The 21,537-nt window shown below is 40.4% G+C and overlaps 1 protein-coding gene across 1 annotated transcript in view; it reads right to left on the bottom strand.

Moving 5' to 3' along the window:
- Window positions 1-881: 881 nt before the first annotated feature.
- Window positions 882-21,537, bottom strand: part of LOC126209973 (pecanex-like protein 1) — a 299,631-nt gene continuing 278,975 nt past the window's right edge. The window contains exons 35-38 of the mRNA XM_049939084.1: window positions 18,284-18,669; window positions 11,676-11,816; window positions 4,098-4,241; window positions 882-1,565 (exon numbers count right to left, since the gene is read on the bottom strand). Of these exons, the coding sequence (XP_049795041.1) occupies window positions 4,101-4,241; window positions 11,676-11,816; window positions 18,284-18,669 (668 nt within the window). The 3' untranslated portion in view covers window positions 882-1,565; window positions 4,098-4,100. The remainder of the gene's footprint in view (window positions 1,566-4,097; window positions 4,242-11,675; window positions 11,817-18,283; window positions 18,670-21,537) is intronic.

Here is a 21,537-nt window from a genome sequence, read left to right as displayed (position 1 = left end):
TAAAAAATTGTGAAAATTTTAAAGGCATTTGCTTTAGAAACTGAGGAAGACAAGATGATCCAAAAACTTACAATAAAATGCAAAACATTTGTATTTCTTTCTCCTATAGCAAAGCACATTGTAGTGACACACAGCAACACTAAATGTACCAATAAAAGATCTGCATCAACTTGAAGGAAGGTCATCAATTTGTTGTCCTAAGCATAATATATTATTAATTGTAATATTATTTAACAACCTACAATGGTACAGAGAAATATAAAAATATGCTTCCGAAAAACCAACAAATATATTTTGGGCTTGTCCAAATGAAAAATATCAATGTTGCAGGAGTCTTGGCTTATCTGATACTGGAAGTGGGGATGACAAGGAGAAAATTCAGAATGGCCATCACAACAGTTTGGAACACTCTGAGATGAATGTCATGCAATGGTTTAGGCCAAAAGTGATTACTGAGATCCATAATCAGTGCTCTATAACCTCAAGTACTTATTTTACAATATATACAGATGAACGTTTAACTGCCTACACATAATTACCCATTTAACTTTTGGTCACTTATGTAACAACAAATTATACAATGCCATCATACACTCCAGGACTTATTTTCTCTAGTTTGTCAATATCAACGACAAATGAAAGGCAAATATTTTTGTATTACAAACAGTAACACAGTAGGATACATGTAACTGCTTCTTAACATTAATTATCAATACCATTTCCTATTGTACCTCTCTTCTGGCAAAAGAGAATCCAGTAAGAATGAATACAATGGACTACAAAGTTTATCCCAGGGGGCAGAGGGGGGGTGCGGGTGAGGATGGGGGGTGGGGGTGTAAGAGAGAGAGGGGGGGAGGGGGAGGGAGGGTATAATGATAGTGATAGTTTTGGATGGAGTAAGGGAAGCGGATCTGGTGTTAAGAGTGAGATGCAGAATTAGCCAGGTGTCACACAATTCATTATCAAAAAATAATATATTCTTGCACATAAAGATCTCCTCTGCTAACATACTAAAACATCTGCATTGAAACACAACCAAAAATAAATTTCTATCCACTCCCGAGGTCCAGAAGCACAAGAAATATGAAACGCTATGTTCACAAAACAGCAGAGCTTCTCTTTATTTTCTTGCACTCACAACTGCCTCTCCACAACTTAGTGTTGAAGTTTTTGCAAAGCACAACTGCGGTTCCAGTGATTACATGACATGCTCCCTGCAGAAATGCTTTCAAACATTGGCAGATAAAGAAACTATAATAATACCTGTAATCTCAATTAAACTATGTCAGTCTTAAATCCATTATCTGACTACGAGAGAGACTGTACGAAGACCAATAGAAAACATTAACCTATTACATAATCCCAGGAAGTTTTTCATTTACACAGTAAAAAAATAAATTTTATATAGTTGTTAAAAGCAAGACGGGTTTGCCAATCCGTGACAACATTCTGTCGAGTGCACACGCAGCTGTTGGTACGTGTACAGAACAGGTACGCTTAGAACAGAAACGTTAAATTTTGAAACGGTACAGCTGACACTCTGTAACTGTGACAACTGGTCAAACCTAAAAACAAAGAAGGATCACTGTAAATATTACAGTCAACAAATAGAAATCCAAATATAACAATAACATAAACTGATTAAACATAGTCCATTTCTGCTTACAGCTGTCAAAATTTACCTGATTTTTATTTATAATGAATGCAGTTTCAAATATTACTAAAGACTTCAAAAATTAGCACCTGTGATAAATGTGAATACAGATGCAAATTCTGCCTCAAAATGTAAAAAGTTACATTACCTACTAAATGCTATTTCATGGTGAATTCTATACAGATGAACTATTTTATCTGAAATAGTTTCAAACAGCATTATTTCCTCCACTTTTCAGTGACTGGTATACCCTACACCTTGTGAAGCCTAATTTGGAAAAAGCATGTGCATAAGAACACATTTGCAAAATGAAAAGTGCACTAGGCATGAATGCAGTGATGTAACCTCGGATTCCTAAGTTATGGTATGGTGCCAGGACAGTTGTGTGCAGTCGAATGACACATACCATAGCTGGCAATGTAGGACTTGGCTGTGTGACCGAGCATCTTTTACGTCTGGTACCTCCTGTTGTTACTTATGCGGACACTTCAATGCATCACTTCCAGAATTTTTTATTTATTTATTTATTTATTTATGTGTGTGTGTGTGTGTGTGTGTGTGTGTGTGTGTGTGGAGCTATGCTTGCATAACGCAGGATACTTGTAGAGGTCAGACACGAACTGCCTCATTTATAAAAATGTCAACCTCAGCATGCAACTGTGCAACAGAAGTTACTAAATGCTTTGTGTTCTGCTCTGCTTTGTGAAATGAGCGAACACTAATCTTGTTCCAGCACACCATGCAAGTACATGCCCCATCATGTCACAAGAGATCGGTAATCTGTGTGTCAGCTCTGTTTTCACAGAAGGACAGAACAAAGGTATATGCTGTTAACCCTGTGAGGGGGAAGTGGCATTTGTTCCCCCACACTTCTTCTGGCCTGTTGAATGGTGAAAGTTCTCATTTGTTTCCAGTTGTGGCCAGTTTTCATGTTATAGTGTCTGCACTATAGCATCCAGAAAACAAAACTGGTCAAATAATTTTGAGCCTTCCAGTGAAATGCTAATAGTTATTTTTGGTTCTGCTTCTACTCTAAGTACCGTTCAGTTGAGTCTGTAGGCTTGTCAAGTTAGGGCCACACGGCTCCCCACAAAAGAATTCTGCAACATCATTATCGGGGCTTATATGCTTAAGATTTCAAACCAGTGTTCAGTAGTTTTTGTAATTATCAAATTAGATTGTAAAAGAAAGATAATGCCAAGACACAACTTAAATCAGAGAAGTACTATGATCATTGGCGAGAAAATGCTGCTGCTTTTTAACAGAAACAATAATGGGGGAGGGGCCTAAGATAAACTAGTTTAAAATTTGGTGCACAGACAGACGTGTGAAACATAGCTTTATCAGTAGTACTGTTCCAGCACAGAGTAGTACGGGTTCCAAGTTATAAAATTTTTAACAGAGTTCAACCACCTCGATGTAAGATGGGCCGGTTATGCCACGATTAGCGGTAGACGAGGAAGCACACCGATACAAGACAGGCGGGCAGCATAGTCTGCAACCCTGCAGTGGCTGAGTGAGAGAGAACACGTGCAGTGGGAAAACAGAAAAGGACAGCAACTAAGCAAAATAACACGCACACTCGTTCACGCAAAAGCAAGGGTAACAGAATAACGAGGCCACATGTGGTCATCGCTAGTAAAACAAATGTCACAGAACCGTGGAGAGCTCTTTAAATACCAGAGCTCCAGCTCCAAGTAGAGGAGGACGGTTCAGGTCAATGGGAACGGTGAAATCCTTGTTGATGATATTCAATTCCATGACAATGTTGTTTTAGTAAATCTGGTCTCAGCTCAACCAGCACAGTGCCAGCGAGCCGTGGAGTGTGGCAGAGATGAACTCCACTGACAAACTTCATACTGTGTCACACCAACCACTAGCGATGGGAGAGCTGATGAACTACCGGCAGCAGTGCAGTACCAGGTGCTGTGCTCTCCGAGTGTGGGATGGAAGATGATGACCAGAGTTCCTGGTAGACCACCTTCCAGTACACCTAAGTGCCTCCAGGTGCGGGGCCTACCAGGCAGGCAGTACTGAGTTCAACACCAGACCGCAGATGGGGTGGTCTGGGGAAGAAGAGGCACAGAATGGGATCGAGTACATTTCCTCTGCCAGTAGCAGCCATCCGTGCTGTACCAAGCGGGACTAAGCATCTGTATCAATGCGAGAGGAACGACGTCTCACTAGGATGCAGGCGCAAGGACTGGCGCAATGTCCGACACCGAAGAGTCTGTACGTGACCAGGGCAGGAGGCAACAGTGTACCACAGTTGTCCAAATAAATGATTCACTGAATAATCATGTTTTCTTAGCACCACTAGTGCATTCAGACGATTTCTGACACTGTGCAGAGGTGTCATTCACTCTGCAGTACATTTAGAAAGAAGAGACATCATCTGAGAAACTCTGTTGTCAAAATGACAATGCACAAACAACTAATTTACCTGCTAAACCTCTGCTCCTAGGTCCTGTGTTCCACTCTCTGCAATTGGAACATACTTGTCATCAATTTTCACTAGGAGAATTGTACGGTCCACATGTGAACGACGGTTGGGGTCACGATGTGAAGGCACCCATCTATGTACAACCTGTGAAACACATAAATGAAATTTGTGTTACTTTTTTCCTTTGTGAGTAAAATATACACACGGAGAGACAGAGAGAGAGAGAGAGAGAGAGGATATCAGCTGGATACAGGGAAGGGACGAGAAACAAAGTAATTAGAAAATGGAAAAGGGGAAGGGATACACAATTGTAATCTCTGAGGTCACTTGTTTAAGACACTTGGCAGCAGATCTGTGGCCAACTTTAATTGCTGGAACATGTATGCCCTCCAGATCTAGCTGATGTGCTAAAGATTAATAAACTACAGAGGAAGAAAGAGAGAGAGAGAGAGAGAGAGAGAGAGAGAGAGAGAGAGAGAGAGAGCTGGGGTGGGGATATTAGATGGATACACGGAAGGGAGGGGGGGAGGGGGGGAGGGAGAGACTGAACATTTATGATAAACATACATACAAACATACATAATGTTGCACATTGCTTATCACATCTTGTCTTACACAGTAGACAACTGATTTCATATTTGTTATGTAGAATCTACGGATCGGAATGTGGAATGTCAAATCCCTTAGTCGGGCAGGTAGGTTAGAAAATTTAAAAAGGGAAATGGATAGGTTAAAGTTAGATATAGTGGGAATTAGTGAAGTTCGGTGGCAGGAGGAACAAGACTTTTGGTCAGGTGATTACAGGGTTATAAATACAAAATCAAATAGGAGTAATGCAGGAGTAGGTTTAATAATGAATAAAAAAAATAGGAGTGCGGGTTAGCCACTACAAACAGCATAGTGAACGCATTATTGTGGCCAAGATAGACACAAAGCCCATGCCTACTACAGTAGCACGAGTTTATATGCCAACTAGCTCTGCAGATGATGAAGAAATAGATGAAATGTATGACGAGATAATAGAAATTACTCAGGTAGTGAAGGGAGGCGAAAATTTAATAGTCATGGGTGACTGGAATTCGTCAATAGGAAAAGGGAGAGAAGGAAACATAGTAGGTGAATATGGATTGGGGGGAAGAAATGAAAGAGGAAGCCGCCTTGTAGAATTTTGCACAGAGCATGACTTAATCATAGCTAACACTTGGTTCAAGAATCATAAAAGAAGATTGTATACCTGGAAGAATCCTGGAGAAACTAAAAGGTATCAGATAGATTATATAATGGTAAGACAGAGATTTAGGAATCAGGTTTTAAATTGTAAGACATTTCCAGGGGCAGATGTGGATTCTGACCACAATCTATTGGTTATGAACTGCAGATTGAAACTGAAGAAACTGCAAAAAGGTGGGAATTTAAGGAGATGGGACCTGGATAAACTGAAAGAACCAGAGGTTGTAGAGAGTTTCAGGGAGAGCATAAGGGAACAATTGATAGGAATGGGGGAAAGAAATACAGTAGAAGAAGAATGGGTAGCTCTGAGGGATGAAGTAGTGAAGGCAGCAGACGATCAAGTAGGTAAAAAGACGAGGGCTGGTAGAAATCCATGGGTAACAGAAGAAATATTGAATTTAATTGATGAAAGGATAAAATATAAAAATGCAGTAAATGAAGCAGGCAAAAAGGAATACAAACATCTCAAAAATGAGATCGACAGGAAGTGCAAAATGGCTAAGCAGGGATGGCTAGAGGACAAATGTAAGGATGTAGAGGCTTGTCTCACTAGGGGTAAGATAGATACTGCCTACAGGAAAATTAAAGAGGCCTTTGGAGAGAAGAGAACCACTTGTATGAATATCAAGAGCTCAGATGGCAACCCAGTTCTAAGCAAAAAAGGGAAGGCAGAAAGGTGGAAGGAGTATATAGAGGGTTTATACAAGGGCGATGTACTTGAGGACAATATTATGGAAATGGAAGAGGATGTAGATGAAGACGAAATGGGAGATAAGATACTGCGTGAAGAGTTTGACAGAGCACTGAAAGACCTGAGTCGAAACAAGGCCCCGGGAGTAGACAACATTCCATTAGAACTACTGATGGCCTTGGGAGAGCCAGTCATGACAAAACTCTACCATCTGGTGAGCAAGATGTATGAGACAGGCAAAATACCCTCAGACTTCAAGAAGAATATAATTCCAATCCCAAAGAAAGCAGGTGTTGACAGATGTGAAAATTATCAAACTATCAGTTTAATAAGTCACAGCTGCAAAAACTAACGCGAATTCTTTACAGACGAATGGAAAAACTGGTAGAAGCGGACCTCAGGGAAGATCAGTTTGGATTCCGTAGAAATGTTGGAACACGTGAGGCAATACTAACCTTACGACTTATCTTAGAAGAAAGATTAAGAAAAGGCAAACCTACGTTTCTAGCATTTGTAGACTTAGAGAAAGCTTTTGACAATGTTCACTGGAATACTCTCTTTCAAATTCTGAAGGTTGCAGGGGTAAAATACAGGGAGCGAAAGGCTATTTACAATTTGTACAGAAACCAGATGGCAGTTATAAGAGTCGAGGGGCATGAAAGGGAAGCAGTGGTTGGGAAAGGAGTGAGACAGGGTTGTAGCCTCTCCCCGATGTTATTCAATCTATATATTGAGCAAGCAGTAAAGGAAACAAAAGAAAAATTTGGAGTAGGTATTAAAATTCATGGAGAAGAAGTAAAAACTTTGAGGTTCGCCGATGGCATTGTAATTCTGTCAGAGACAGCAAAGGACTTGGAAGAGCATTTGAACGGAATGGACAGTGTCTTGAAAGGAGGATATAAGATGAACATCAACAAAAGCAAAACGAGGATAATGGAATGTAGTCGAATTAAGTCAGGTGATGCTGAGGGGATTAGATTAGGAAATGAGACACTTAAAGTAGTAAAGGAGTTTTGCTATTTGGGGAGCAAAATAACTGATGATAGTTGAAGTAGAGAGGATATAAAATGTAGACTGGCAATGGCAAGGAAAGCGTTTCTGAAGAAGAGAAATTTGTTAATGTCGAGTATAGATTTAAGTGCCAGGAAGTCGTTTCCGAAAGAATATGTATGGAGTGTAGCCATGTATGGAAGTGAAACACGGACGATAACTAGTTTGGACAAGAAGAGAATAGAAGCTTTTGAAATGTGGTGCTACAGAAGAATGCTGAAGATAAGGTGGGTAGATCACGTAACTAATGAGGAGGTATTGAATAGGATTGGGGAGAAGAGAAGTTTGTGGCACAACTTGACTAGAAGAAGGGATCGGTTGGTAGGACACGTTTTGAGGCATCAAGGGATCACAAATTTAGCATTGGAGGGCAGCGTGGAGGGTAACAATCGTAGAGGCAGACCAAGAGATGAATACACTAAGCAGATTCAGAAGGATGTAGGTTGCAGTAGGTACTGGGAGATGAAGAAGCTTGCACAGGATAGAGTAGCATGGAGAGCTGCATCAAACCAGTCTCAGGACCGAAGACCACAACAACAATGTAGAATCTACAAATAACTTCTAATAATGTGAACATTATAAGTTGACTTTAACATAAGGAAAAAAGCTATCTATATCTACATGGATACTCTGCAAATCACACTTAAGTGCCTGGCAGAGGGTTCATCGAAACACCTTCACAATAATTCTCTATTATTTCAATCTCTAATAGTGTGTGGAAAAAACGCACACCTATATCTTTCTAATCAGGTTCTGAATTCCCTTATTTAATTATGATGATCATTTCTCCACACATTGGTCGGTGTCAACAAAATATTTTTGCCTTCAGAAGAAAAAATTGGTGATGAAAATCACGTGAGAAGATCCACCACAATGAAATATGCCTTTCTTTAATGAAGTCCACCACAAATCTTGTACCATGTGAGTGACACTCTCTCCCCTATTTTGTGATAACACACAACATGTTGCTCTTTCTTGAACTTCCTCAACGTTCTCCATTAATCTTATCTGCTAAGGTTACCATGCCGTGCAGCAGTACTCCAAAAGGGGACGGACAAGCAGAGTGCAGGCAGTCTCTTTTGTAGATCTGTTACATTTTTTAAATGTGCTGCCAATAAAATAAAGTCTTTGGTTTGCCTTCCCCACAACATTTTCTGTGTGTTCTTTCCAATTTAAGTTGTTCGTATTTGTAATTTTTAGGTATTTAGTTGAATTACAGCCTTTAGATTTGATTGATTTATCATGTAACCAAAGTTTAACTGATTCCTTTTAGCACTCACATGGATGGCCTCACACTTTTTGCCATTTAGCATCAATTGCCAATTTTTGCACCATACAGATATCTTTTCTAAAACTTTTTGCAATTTGTTTTGATCTTCTGATGACTTTTCTAGACAATAAATGACAGCATCATCTGCAAACAATCTAAGATGACTGCTCAGATTGTCTCCTGAATCATTTATGTACATAAGGAAAGCAGAGGGCCTGTAACACTACCTTGCGGAATGCCAAAAATCACTTCCATTTTACTTGATGACTTTCAGTCAATTACTAAGAACTATGATCTCTCTGACAGAAAATCATGAATCCAGTCACAATGTTCTTTAAGCACACAATTTCACTCTAAGTCGCTTGTGTGGTACAACACCAAAAGCCTTCAGGAAACCTAGAAATATGGAATCAATTTGATGGCTCTGAGCACTATGGGACTCAACTGCTGTGGTCATCAGTCCCCTAGAACTTAGAACTAGTTAAACCTAACTAACCTAAGGACATCACACACATCCATGCCCGAGGCAGGATTCGAACCTGCGACCGTAGCAGTCCCGCGGTTCCGGACTGCGCGCCTAGAACCGCGAGACCACCGCGGCCGGCGAATCAATTTGATAGCCTATGTCAATAACACTCAACACTCCATGGGAGTTAAGATCCAGTTGTGTTTCATAAGAACTGTAAGGGTCTACGGATTGCGTGCAGCCATACGGTACGTTAACAGGAGCTCGCCAGCTGACCTGTCTGGAAAGCTGACAATTTGCTTGGTCAGTAGACGCACATCCGGCTGCACTGTGACGGAGAGTACGCCACTGGCCACTGTCCACAGCGTGCAATATTAACTAGCACAGCCTCAGGCACAAATATGTCTCTTTTCTTAGCTCACCATGGAGCCTTTCAATAAGACCGTAATTAGGATGTCAGACACAGTGATGATGGGTACGCGTAGCGTGCGTGTTTTATAATCCGCCTTTTTTAATAAAACTGTTTAAACTTACTTCTCGTCTTGGCATACCTCAAGGACACACCATTTACAAATCCTGACAAAATATTCATGTAATCATCATCCAGGCAACAACTCAAACTACCCCCTTATAGAATGATGTTTTCTAAATCTGTGTTAACTGTGTGTCAATAGGCCCTACTCTTTGAGGTAATTCATAATGTTTGAACATAATATATGTTCCAAAATCCTGCTGCAAGTCAATGTTAATGATATAAGCCTTTAATTTAGTGGATTACTCCTACTGCTTTTCACGAACATTGGTGTGACCTGTGCGACTTTTGAATCTTTGGATATGGAGCTTTCATAGAGTGAACAGTTGTATATGACTGTTAAGTACAGACCTACTGCATCAGCATACGCTGAGAGGAACCTAACTGGTATACAGTCTAGACCGGAAGATTTGCTTTTATTAAGTGATTTAAATTGCTTTACTAATATGATGATATCTACTTATAAGTTACTCATGTTGGTAGCTTATCTTGATTCAAATTCTGGAATATTTACTTGCTTTTATTAAGTGATTTAAATTGCTTTACTAATATGATGATATCTACTTATAAGTTACTCATGTTGGTAGCTTATCTTGATTCAAATTCTGGAATATTTACTTGCTTTTATTAAGTGATTTAAATTGCTTTACTAATATGATGATATCTACTTATAAGTTACTCATGTTGGTAGCTTATCTTGATTCAAATTCTGGAATATTTACCTTGTCTTCTTTGGTGAAGGAATTTCCGAAGGCTGTGTTTAATGACTCTGCTTTTTGCAGCACTGTCGTCGATAGTATTTCCATTATATTGTTGATAGTATTTCAATTGCTACTGTGCAGAGAAGGTAATTATTGTGTCTTGCCAATAGTATGCTTTACATACAACCAGAATCTCTTTGGATTTTTTTTCCAGGTTTCTAGACAAAGTTTCACTGTGGCAACCATTATAAGCATCTCACATTGGAGTCTGTGCTAAATTTTGAGCTTCTTTAAAAGATCACCAAGCTTGGAGATTTTGCATTTGTTTAAATTTGGGATGCTTTTTTCGCTGTTTCCACAACAGTGTTCTGACCAGTTTTGTATGCCAATGATAAAAATACCTAAGTTCCATTGCTTCAGTACATAATTTGTCCTCAATGTTTGTCATAAGAAGCGAAACTTTTTCATGGACATAATTATTCAAACAAATGTCATACAAAATCGAACAACTGAAAATCCAGGATGGAATCCTTTCATAAAATGTTATACAAATAAGGGCAAATCTTGGGGCCCAGCACTATAAAAAAATACTGTAACTGTGAAGAAATACTGATTTGTAATAAATAGGCACATTATTTTTGGAAATATTAAGCTGTCATTAAAATCAGAGAGAATTACGGAACATGTAAAAATGAACTGAACTATCCTAATTGTTTGTCTGTTACAAATAAGCATATGACAGAGACTGCAGGGAACAGTATTTTAAGTTTATTTTCAGCTGTGAATGAGCTACGATTTTTGTACTTTAAATTCTGATCCACTCACTAATGTTCATTGTTCTAAAACATGTTGTATGTATGGTAATAAATTTATTTGGACTATAATGTGACACTCCTTATGTTAACAAAGAATAAGCAGAATACATGAAAGTGTCAGTTGTTTGAGCAAAACTGTAACAAATATTCCACAACATTGGTTAGTAAATATACATATGATAAAGGTTATCCTGTACACCATGCACTATGAAAGTGTTAGCCACATCGGTATTTGGACATCTGATACAGAGGATAAATAAACAAATGTATGACAATGAACTTTAACTATCATCAGGATTTTACACTAGACAGACATGTTGTTTGATGTACAAGTGCATTGCGTGTAAATAAGCTTATGTTTCTACTTTAGGGGATAAAAATGTTCTGTCTTATCAACTTTGATTGCCATACGTTTGTTTTGTTTATCCCTCTACATCAGATATGACTGATTATGGCTATATGCCCAAAAATTGTTGTAGCAAATGATTACTTCCAGAGTGCAGCTCATGATGTACAACAAAATGTCCTTTACTGAACACATACAAGTTGCAGGGCACACAACATACAAGATTTTCACTTAAATATATATATTTAAATTTTGATCATTTAACAGCTTCATCTCGATTGCTGGTACGTAATGCTGTATTGTCGGTTTGGCACCAGCTGTAGTATTGGTTCTGCACCAGTTGAACATACTGTTTTTAGACATGAGGAAAGTGAACCCTAAAAGACAGCTCCAAATAAAATCTACTAAATACTGAATGAATGAAATCTGTGATTTCTGTACAATATGTATGAAGCTGGCATTCCAGCAATAGCTCACCTGGCCTTCCATACCCCTTTCCGGCAGCCAGTCCCTCCAACTCGATCGACCACCTCTCGCCTGCATGTGCTCGTCTGGCCACACGACATCAATACGCCTTCCCAAATTTATGGCATCGTACACTTGATTTGGATCTTGTATCTGATGGGGGGGGAAAAAAAAAAAAAAAAAAAAAAAAAAAAAAAAAAAAAAAAAAAAAAAAAAATAATCACCAGTGGATGAATCAAAATTAACTGTATGCACATCTTCTATAGTTAAAACATCAAATACTCGACAGAGAAAAATACATTCAAAATTTCATACATATGGGACAGCCTGTAAAGTTACAGATTACTACATTTGGCCTGACAACGAGACAGTCTGTTAGGATTTCTCTAATGCCCTCAAAACTGACAAGATGTTAAACCTAACTCCTCCTTTCACTTTTGTTCATTTTGACAGGCATAAGCAAGTTAGAACATCCACATTCAACCATAATTTTTCAGCTAATGACACTAAAATTCCCAATCAGGCAAAACCTATAATATGTTGTAAGTATACATGACACACAATAGGAAAACATAGCAAGCACTACACCACAAACAAAAATGGATTAAAAATGGTCAACTTCGCATAGTCAAACAAATGATGTACCCTCACAAAGAAATTCACAAAGCTACATGGTGCTCTCCAGATGGAAAACTGTAAATCAGATTGACCGTGTTATGGCTCACCAAAGATGCAGTTAATTCATAAGAGATGCCAGAATGTACAGAGGAGCAGATTGTGGCTCAGATCATTTCCTAGTGGTAGGAAAGATGAAAATCAAGATGACTTGGAATAAACAGCCAAAATACATGCCAAAACTTAAGTTCACTATAGAAAGACTAAAGGAATTATCTGTTAAAGAAAACAATGTGATTGAAATTAATAACCAGTTTACCGTATTGCACAAAGTTGGGGAAGAAAATAGTGTTGGGAAGGCTTGGGAAAGGATAAAGACATTGGACAAGAAAAAGAAACAGAAATGGTTCAACGAAAAGTGTCAGAGAGCAGTGGAATAGAGAAAGGAAGCCAGGATGCTGCAGCTGCATAAAAAGGAGAAGAGGACAGGAGAGAGACCTTCAACACAGCGAGAAGAGAGATAGCAAGAGTTCTAAGAACAGACAAAAGGAAATACCTAACTGGAGGCTTGTAATCTATAGAAGTGAAAACAGGAACAGAGGCTCAAAGATTTATTAGTATACAAAGAACAATACGAGAGGTTATCAAAGTGAAAACCTATTCATAAAAGATAAAAAATTGGAACATGCTTGAAGATACTCTGGCAAAATGGAAAGAATATTTCTCAGAAATGTTAAATTGGACTCACCCTCACATAACTTTCAACTACGCAATGATCAAGAGTAACAGCAGTAATACTGACAAATACAACATCACAGAACACAAAGTAGTACACACCATTTAAGAGCTGAAAAACAACAAGTCTGCAAGAAAGGACCAGATATCAGTAGAGATATCAAATGAAGGTAGAAACAAACTATATAAAGAAATTTATAATCTTATCACAATGATACAGAAAACTGAAACAGTACCTAAAGACTAGAAAGCTACAATAATTTGCACCACACATAAGAAAGGAAACAAAATGAAATGTGGAAATTGCAGAGGAATCAGTTTGCTGAACATAACATACAAAGTTCTGACAACTTATGTAATTGGCTCATTCTCGACAAAATTATGCCTTACACAGAAAACATTATTCAAGATGCCAGACTGGATTTCGACCAAATTGTTCCACAAATGACAATCTGTTTACTCCATGGCAGATCTTTGGGAAATATTGGGAATTTAACAAAAACATTCACTGCCTGTTCATTGATTTTCAATGAGCCTACGATGGCATCCACAGAAGTAGCCTCTACAACACACTGGGAGTACTTAGAATACTCTGTAAAATCATAAACTGTGCATAGACGGCTCCGCAGGCAGCAGTGAAATTCAAAGGATCCATATCTCCCATCTTCCCAATCAAAACAGGCTTATGACATGGAGATGCTCTTTCATGTGTTCTCTTCAACCTTGCGACGGAGAAAGTGGTTCGAGGCCGCAATTTACAGCTATACAATGGTCTCAGATTCGAACACAGTGAAGTGAAACTCCTGCCATATGCAGATGATGTAGTCTTACTCAGTGAAAGAGAAGAAGAGCTGAAGGACATGTACAGATCTCTCAGGCAAAGTGCCAGCAAAATGGGACTTTTGATGAACCAAGAGAAAACAGGATACATGGAAAATGGTCAAGTCATAAACCCAAGTCCACACTTTGAAACTGAGCAACATTCTACATTCAAAAAAGTTCATCAGTTTAAATACCTTGGATAACACATTGGCAGTAAAGATATCATAACGTTGGATATACAGGGCGTTACAAAAAGGTACGGCCAAACTTTCAGAAAACATTCCTCACACACAAAGAAAGAAAGTATGTCATGTAGACATGTGTCCGGAAACGCTTACTTTCCATGTTAGAGCTCATTTTATTACTTCTCTTCAAATCACGTTAATCATGGAATGGAAACACACAGCAACAGAACGTACCAGCGTGACTTCAAGCACTTTGTTACAGGAAATGTTCAAAATGTCCTCCGTTAGCGAGGATACATGCATCCACCCTCCGTCGCATGGAATTCCTGATGCGCTGATGCAGCCCTGGAGAATGGCGTATTGTATCACAGCCGTCCACAATACAAGAGCGAAGAGTCTCTACATTTGGTACCGGGGTAGCGTAGACAAGAGCTTTCAAATGCCCCCATAAATGAAAGTCAAGAGGGTTGAGGTCAGGAGAGCGTGGAGGCCATGGAATTGGTCCACCTCTACCAATCCATCGGTCACCGAATCTGTTGTTGAGAAGTGTACGAACACTTCGACTGAAATGTGCAGGAGCTCCATCGTGCATGAACCACATGTTGTGTCGTACTTGTAAAGGCACATGTTCTAGCAGCACAGGTAGAGTATCCCGTACGAAATCATGATAACGTGCTCCATTGAGCGTAGGTGGAAGAACATACTGACGAAACTAAAATGAGCTCTAACATGGAAATTAAGCGTTTCCAGACACATGTCCACATAACATCTTTTCTTTATTTGTGTGTGAGGAATGTTTCCTGAAAGTTTGGCTGTACCTTTTTGTAACACCCTGTAAAAGAGAGAACAGCCTCATAATCAAGATGTCTGTATGCTCTAAGCAGCCAACTCACCACCACAAAGATGAAGATATATAACATCATTATCTGCCCAGTAGTACTGTATGGTTCTGAAAAATGGACACTTACCAAGAACAAAATAGAGAAACTGAATGTTTTTGAAAGAAAAGTGATGTGAAAAATATGGGGACCTATGTTGGAGAATGACGTGCAGAGTTCAAAAGATCACTGAAATTTATAAGTTAATAAGCAACCCACTACTGTCCAGAAATTAAAAAATAAGAGACTGCAAAGGGCTGGGTATTTGGCTAGAATGGAAACCAACAGAATTTCTAAGAAGCCATTAGAGGGCACTCTCCAAACAACAAGATCATTGGGCCGTCCTCACACATGATGGAAAGGTGACACAGAGGAGGACATCGCAGCATAAGAAATTCCCACAGGATGGACAGACAGCGAGAGACTAAAGAAGATAGAAGCAGCCTGTCGATGCAGCATGCAGCCTGTGATTGCTGAAAACAAGAAGAAGAAAGTGAGACAGTCCTCAACAGGTGTGACGTGAGAAGTATTTTTGTAAAATGGTGTAATTTTATTTTTAGATCTATATAAATCAGTTTTATTTATTTTGACACTTCTTTTTCCTCCTGCTTTGCAAACTTAGGGAGAGGTCACTGCTTTCAAATTTGCAATGATACAGTTTCACCCACTGATTTTTATTTTATTTGACTCAATCATGGAGGTACACCAACAGTGGTCCTAGACCACTGATACACAAACTAAAATTAAGTTTATTGTGCGTAATCTCTTCCTGTCATTCTAGAACAGTCAACTGGTATCCCTAAAAAGGATTAGATGTTTATTTACTGGTTGACTGTTAACCAAAATTTGGTGGAAGGTGAAATGTGGTGCAGTTTTACCCTTGAACCACATAAGTCTGCACTTAGGGGCTTCTTTCTTTGTTCCTATTGAGTGCAGGTGGTTCTTGAAGTTCCAAGCCAGTCTTTAGGCCGACCACAAGTTTAACCTGTCTCCTGTTCAAGCCAAGGATTACAGAAGTGCTCTTTAAACACAGCTTCAGCACCATTATCTCGCCGTGCTTTTGTTTTTAGGTTTTAGTCCAATGTTCTGTGTGCCGCCTCTTGAGCCAAAAACGTGGTTTAGATATTACCATCGCATTAGTTCTGGCCCCACAAATGGAGTCATCTGCCCTGTCCTGGCCAGATTACACTCTCATTCATTACCAGTAATTCCTGAGTGACTGCCGACGCATAGCAGGTTTACATTGTCACTTTCCACTAGTCCCACCGGATTCTGCAATGATCTTCAAGCTTGTTACCGTTGGCTGATAAGAGATTTCAGATCTGTTCATCTTCAGATCTGTTCAGCTGCCCATACAAATGTAGATTCTACAATCCTCATAACACCTAAGAAAATTCTCTTCAGCACATAGTTCAACAGTTAATATCATCACCTGGAATACCCCAGAAATACTGCGCTCCTCAATTGAAGCTGCACCTCTACGACTGCGAGGCTGCACCTCTATGACTGATGTTGTCACATGACGCAACATAGTTAAGCACTAGAAAATGTAGGCAGACAAGTAACTGGGCCAAACAAAAGCCACACAGTTAGTATTCAATGTGAGTTCTGGAAAATTAATGTTACAGAACTCAAATTAATGTTTACTGTTAAATCATGAGATAGAAGTGCTTGTTGTAATGTATCTTCAGGAGGGGAAATGTTTATTACTGTGGTCAAGACATGCCTGAAAGTAAAACTACACAATACTTAAAACTATTAGTTCCTTTCTATGAGAGCAGAGAAGAATAGGTGCAAAGGATTACGCCACTACAGGCAGGTCCCTCTCATTCTGGGGTATGAGTGACCTGCCCTTCCTTTTTAACCTTCCCCAAACTATGCTTCCCCCCCCTACCCCTTCTCGTCATCATTCAGGAAGAGGCGAGACTGGAAATGGAAAGATTGGGAACCTGTAAGGGCGCTGATGACCACAATGTTGAGCACCCCACAAACCAACATCGTCATCGTCATCATCTGTCCTCTCCAAGGAAGGAACTAATCGTTCTGAAAGCTGAGATTCTGTCATCAGTCTGACATGTATCTGTTGGCAGCAAACCTGTCTCATAACTTAATAGTTTTTTAAACAAATTTTCCTTATGATATAATTAATATTTTTGTACCTAGTCTGAGGAGTAAAGGTAACAACTAACACTTAAAATGGCAAGTTGTCAACATTCACACAAACAAACCAAGAACTTTGCTAGCTCTTTGCCAGGGCTTCGAATACATATTGTCATGTCCAGTAATGAGGACCGTCCTAGCCAGAATCCTTCCTTTAAATAGTATTACACCATCAATCCAAAAATGAAATATCCCAGTCACAGTCCATCTACGCCACACCCACTCCTGACCATTTGCCACGTGGGTCACATTGTGGAAGACGCAGGTGCAAGACCAGTCCTATAAATCCACCCATCACAACCTACATCAGACACGTGACAGGCGTATCCTACCACACGAGAGGCGGGGGTACCAGTGAAAGCAGTGAAGTCATATAGTAAATTTACCGTGACTTCTACACAGCATATAGGTGTGTGCCACCACTGACCGGCTGCCCACTGAACGAATGATAGCTGGCAAACTGTGGTTTAAGACCAGAAACACCATACAAGGCACAAAATTCTGGAATTCAATGGCTGGTTCACAAACCATGCCATCTGGACCCTTCCCCTCCACACATTTCTCAGAACTAAATATCACAGTCCATCCCAAAAACTGAAAGACTGGTGGTGGTGGTGGCGGTGGTGGTGGTGGTGGTGGTGGTGGTGACGACTTATGGGTACCCACTGCGACTTGACTGAACTGCAAAATCTGGACAATTCTTTTCTGGACAAACCTATCACTAAATGACAAATTGCAGACTTCACATGAAGGGTCAGCACTTTGATGATACATGTGAGTTGAACATTTCTGAATTTCACACAGTTGTATGAACATTCTGCGCATTGGACTTGAGTGGGTGGAGACCATGTAGAATGCCTGGAGTGCTAAACCAACCACCTTTACTTTTGTCTACTCTCTATTAATCCAGTCTCACAACTTTTTGAACTAACGGCATAGCTACTCCTCACTCCTCCACGAACTCACTGGTGATGGTAACCCTGCTTCATTTGTGTGTGTGTGTGTGTGTGTGTGTGTGTGTGTGTGTCCTCTACAGCTCCGAGGGATTCATTCTCCTCAAACGAGCAAATGTCACGATTATGCGGCAATCGACAATTCAATTCCTAAACTGTTTGGTGAGATGTTACCTTTACTTCTTATATTATTTCCATTCCACCAAACACTTTCCAGTAGCATAATACACTTTCTTACAGGCAAGAAATCACAGTCTGCTCGCCATACTCACTCTGACCCTCTGTAGGATGGGCTCCTTGTCGTCCGGGTCATTGGTGGCTGTGGCGGCCGTGGACACTGCTGCGCTGGCCACGCTCACTTGCGACCCCAGCTGCTGTTGCTGCTGCGGCGCCTGGTCTCCTCCCACAGAAATCGCAGCCGTGCCCGCGGCGGACTTGGCCGCCTGTGACGCCTCCGCGGCGGCCAGCAGGCCTGCAAGCGACGCGAGTGTGGACGACGACGGCTTGCCTGCCGACGCCAGGGAGCCGCGGTTCCCCCTGCCCAGGCTCCCACCGGTGCCGCCACTTATACTGCCGCCACGCACTGTGGCGCCCGCACCGGGCTGCGAGCTCTCTGCAGATTGGCTGCCCGACGTGTTGTGACCGCTGCCCCCGTACCCTGGACAGTATGTTGTCGAGCAATCCCGGTTACAGCAAGTTCGTTCACAATACAATATGAGGGCTAGTCGTAAATTAACAGACTATAACTTTTTTTTTAAATGAACAAACATTTGTAGCTTCGTGGAGGTTGCGTGGTTGAAAAAGAGTATTTTGAGGGTCACACTGTACAGTTCAGCTCTCTGTCACACTGTCACTGTGTAAGCAGCAAGTGACTGAAATGGAAGTCGTTACTGCGTGTCCCACCAGTTGCGAAGAGCGTCCTGTCGTTTGCCTCACTCGATCAGGAGGAGGCAGTGCCACCTAGATTTGTTGTCAGTTGTGTCGTGTGTACAGGGACAGAGTTACGAGTGATTTTGTTTTGAGAGAGTGGTGCAGAAAATTTGAGGCTTGTCACAGAGATGTACATTACGAAAAAGATCGAGGAATACATTTTGATGTGGCTGGTGAACTTGTGCAACATGCTGACATAATTGTGAGACATCAGTTCACAATTTTTGAACTTTCTGAATACGTACCTCAGATTTCAAAGATTAAGTTTTGTACACAATCAGTACCACAATGTTTCAGTGCTCAACACTGAAAGAAGGATTTGGCATTCATATCCTTCAGCATTGCTGTTTTGAGGGGGAGTAATTTCTGAACAGAATTGTGAGTGCGGACAGGACACGAGTGTAATTCTTGAGCTCTGAAACCTTTGAACAGTAGACTCAGCCTACAAATAAGCCCAAAAAACTAAAGCAGATGCTGTCGGACTGCAAAATGATGGGTATTGCATTTTGAGATCCAAAGCAATTTTGACAACAGATTTCATGAGAGTAGCAAATGAGAACAGTGTGATTATCACAGTTGCACTGTGTAGACTCTTACGAAACTCTGAGGGGCAGACCAAACAAAACAATGTGGCATACTTACCAAAGGAACCATTCTCCTATAAGACAATGTGCAAACCCAACTGTGAACAGAATAACAGAAAAACTAAAGCTTTTTGGCTAGGCGGATTTCTAACATCCTTCCTACTGTCCGACTTGGCAACAGGAATCTTTTGTCCCTTCCCCCAGGATAAAGGAATGGGTGGCTACTCTGCACTTGAAGACAGACGATGAGCTCAAAGACGCTTTCAACAACTGGCTCTAGAACCAGTGGCACTATTATTTGATGAAGGGATAAAGATGCTGGTGTCACAGTATGGCAAAGTTTAAATTTTGGTGGCGACAGTGTGTAGAAGTAATGTCAACAAACGGGTACAATTGCATATAACATTTTGAATCCATTTTTTCCTTCTTTCCTTACTAGCCAACTGGAGCTTAATTTAGAAAAAACCTCATGCATAGTCATATAACGTACATTACCATTCTCTGGGGTGGCCAAAAGACGGCGACCACTGTATTTAAACTAGGGGGAGAAAACAAAGTGAGACTAATATGCAGCCTGCCTGTGCAACATAAATTGAGGAGAGCTACTATCAGTACCAACAGTAAGACGTGTGCCACAGGTACAATACCTTGTACAAACTAGACCTGACCTTACGTCATCCATGTTGGAATGTTTCTTAAGGAAACTGCGACTGTTTTGACAATAAAAGTTCAAATAAAACAATTTACCTAAACGAGTCACAGTGACTGACAAACATAAATTATTTTACCTGAACTTTCATTAAACCAGACCTGGTATAATTCCACTGCACCACAAAAGCACTTTGTTAACAAATTCACTAAATTCCTCAATGCTATTCCTCTGTGTACCACGGAGCTACAAGACAAACAATTCAAAAGAAATATTACGGATCTGCTACTGTAAATGAGTCCTGATCAAACAGATGAATTTTTGTGACCAAAACATTAGAATAATAAATCAATGAGCAATAAGACAATGTACACATAATCTTAATTTTGTAAATAATTTAATGAGTAAGATAACCTCTCGCCGAATAGCACAGTCACTAAATCATCAACAGGCACACAGGTTGTGCCACATTAGATGGGAAAAACTGATTTTTAATTGTCATGAGTCCAAAACCCGCATCCTGCTTAAAAAGCAAAATGACAACATCTTTGAGATAACCTCCTCACAGCATGAAGTGTGGATTACAATCAGGTGGTTTGGACAGCCAGGCTGTAGGGAAATGATGGCTGATAATTCTAACATTTCCAAAACGTCTCTGCAGCAGTCAATTCACTGACTATGCAATGTGCAGAGAAGCGCCATCTTGCATAAAAATGATCCTCCTCACACACGCACGGTGTTGGAAGGGTTGGTATGAAGGTACACAAAAGACTCTCGTACATTTACCGGTGACAGAACAGGTAACAGGACCCACAGGACTCACCTCCTCAAAAAATACGGCCCTATATAAATAATGCTGTCAACCTGCACAACCCAGTCACCTTCATAAAAGAAGTGGTACCAGCTGACACGCATGCAGATTTTCCATTGCCCATATTCAGAATTTCTGTGTACTGACATGTCCTTGGAGATAGAAATGGGTTAGATCTGCCCACCTAATGTTCCACGGCCATTCAATGTCCACTTCCGCATGAGCAAGGAATTCCAGAGTGAACATTTGTCTTGCTTCCACAACTCCAGAACAATCAGAAAGCAACTCCTGAACAATCAGAAAGCAACTCCTGAACAATCGGAAAGCAACTCCTGAACAGGGGTGACTTTGTATGGATCGCAATGCAGGGTGTTTCACAGGATTTTATGCAGCATGTTCACAGGTACGTCTAACATTCAGACAACTCCTCGTGCATTGCATGTTTGCACAGTGCTACCCAACCCCTACTGCAATGCTGTGGCCACACCTTCACCAGATGTTGGCTCAACTGCTTTCCTCCTCTGCCACATTGCACTTCAAAAGAATCTATCT

Source organism: Schistocerca nitens, chromosome 10 (assembly GCF_023898315.1).
Source record: "Schistocerca nitens isolate TAMUIC-IGC-003100 chromosome 10, iqSchNite1.1, whole genome shotgun sequence".
NCBI classification, from domain to species: domain Eukaryota; kingdom Metazoa; phylum Arthropoda; class Insecta; order Orthoptera; family Acrididae; genus Schistocerca; species Schistocerca nitens.
The sequence above is the reverse complement of the archived record's forward strand: the minus strand, read 5'-3'. Positions and strand labels throughout refer to the sequence as shown.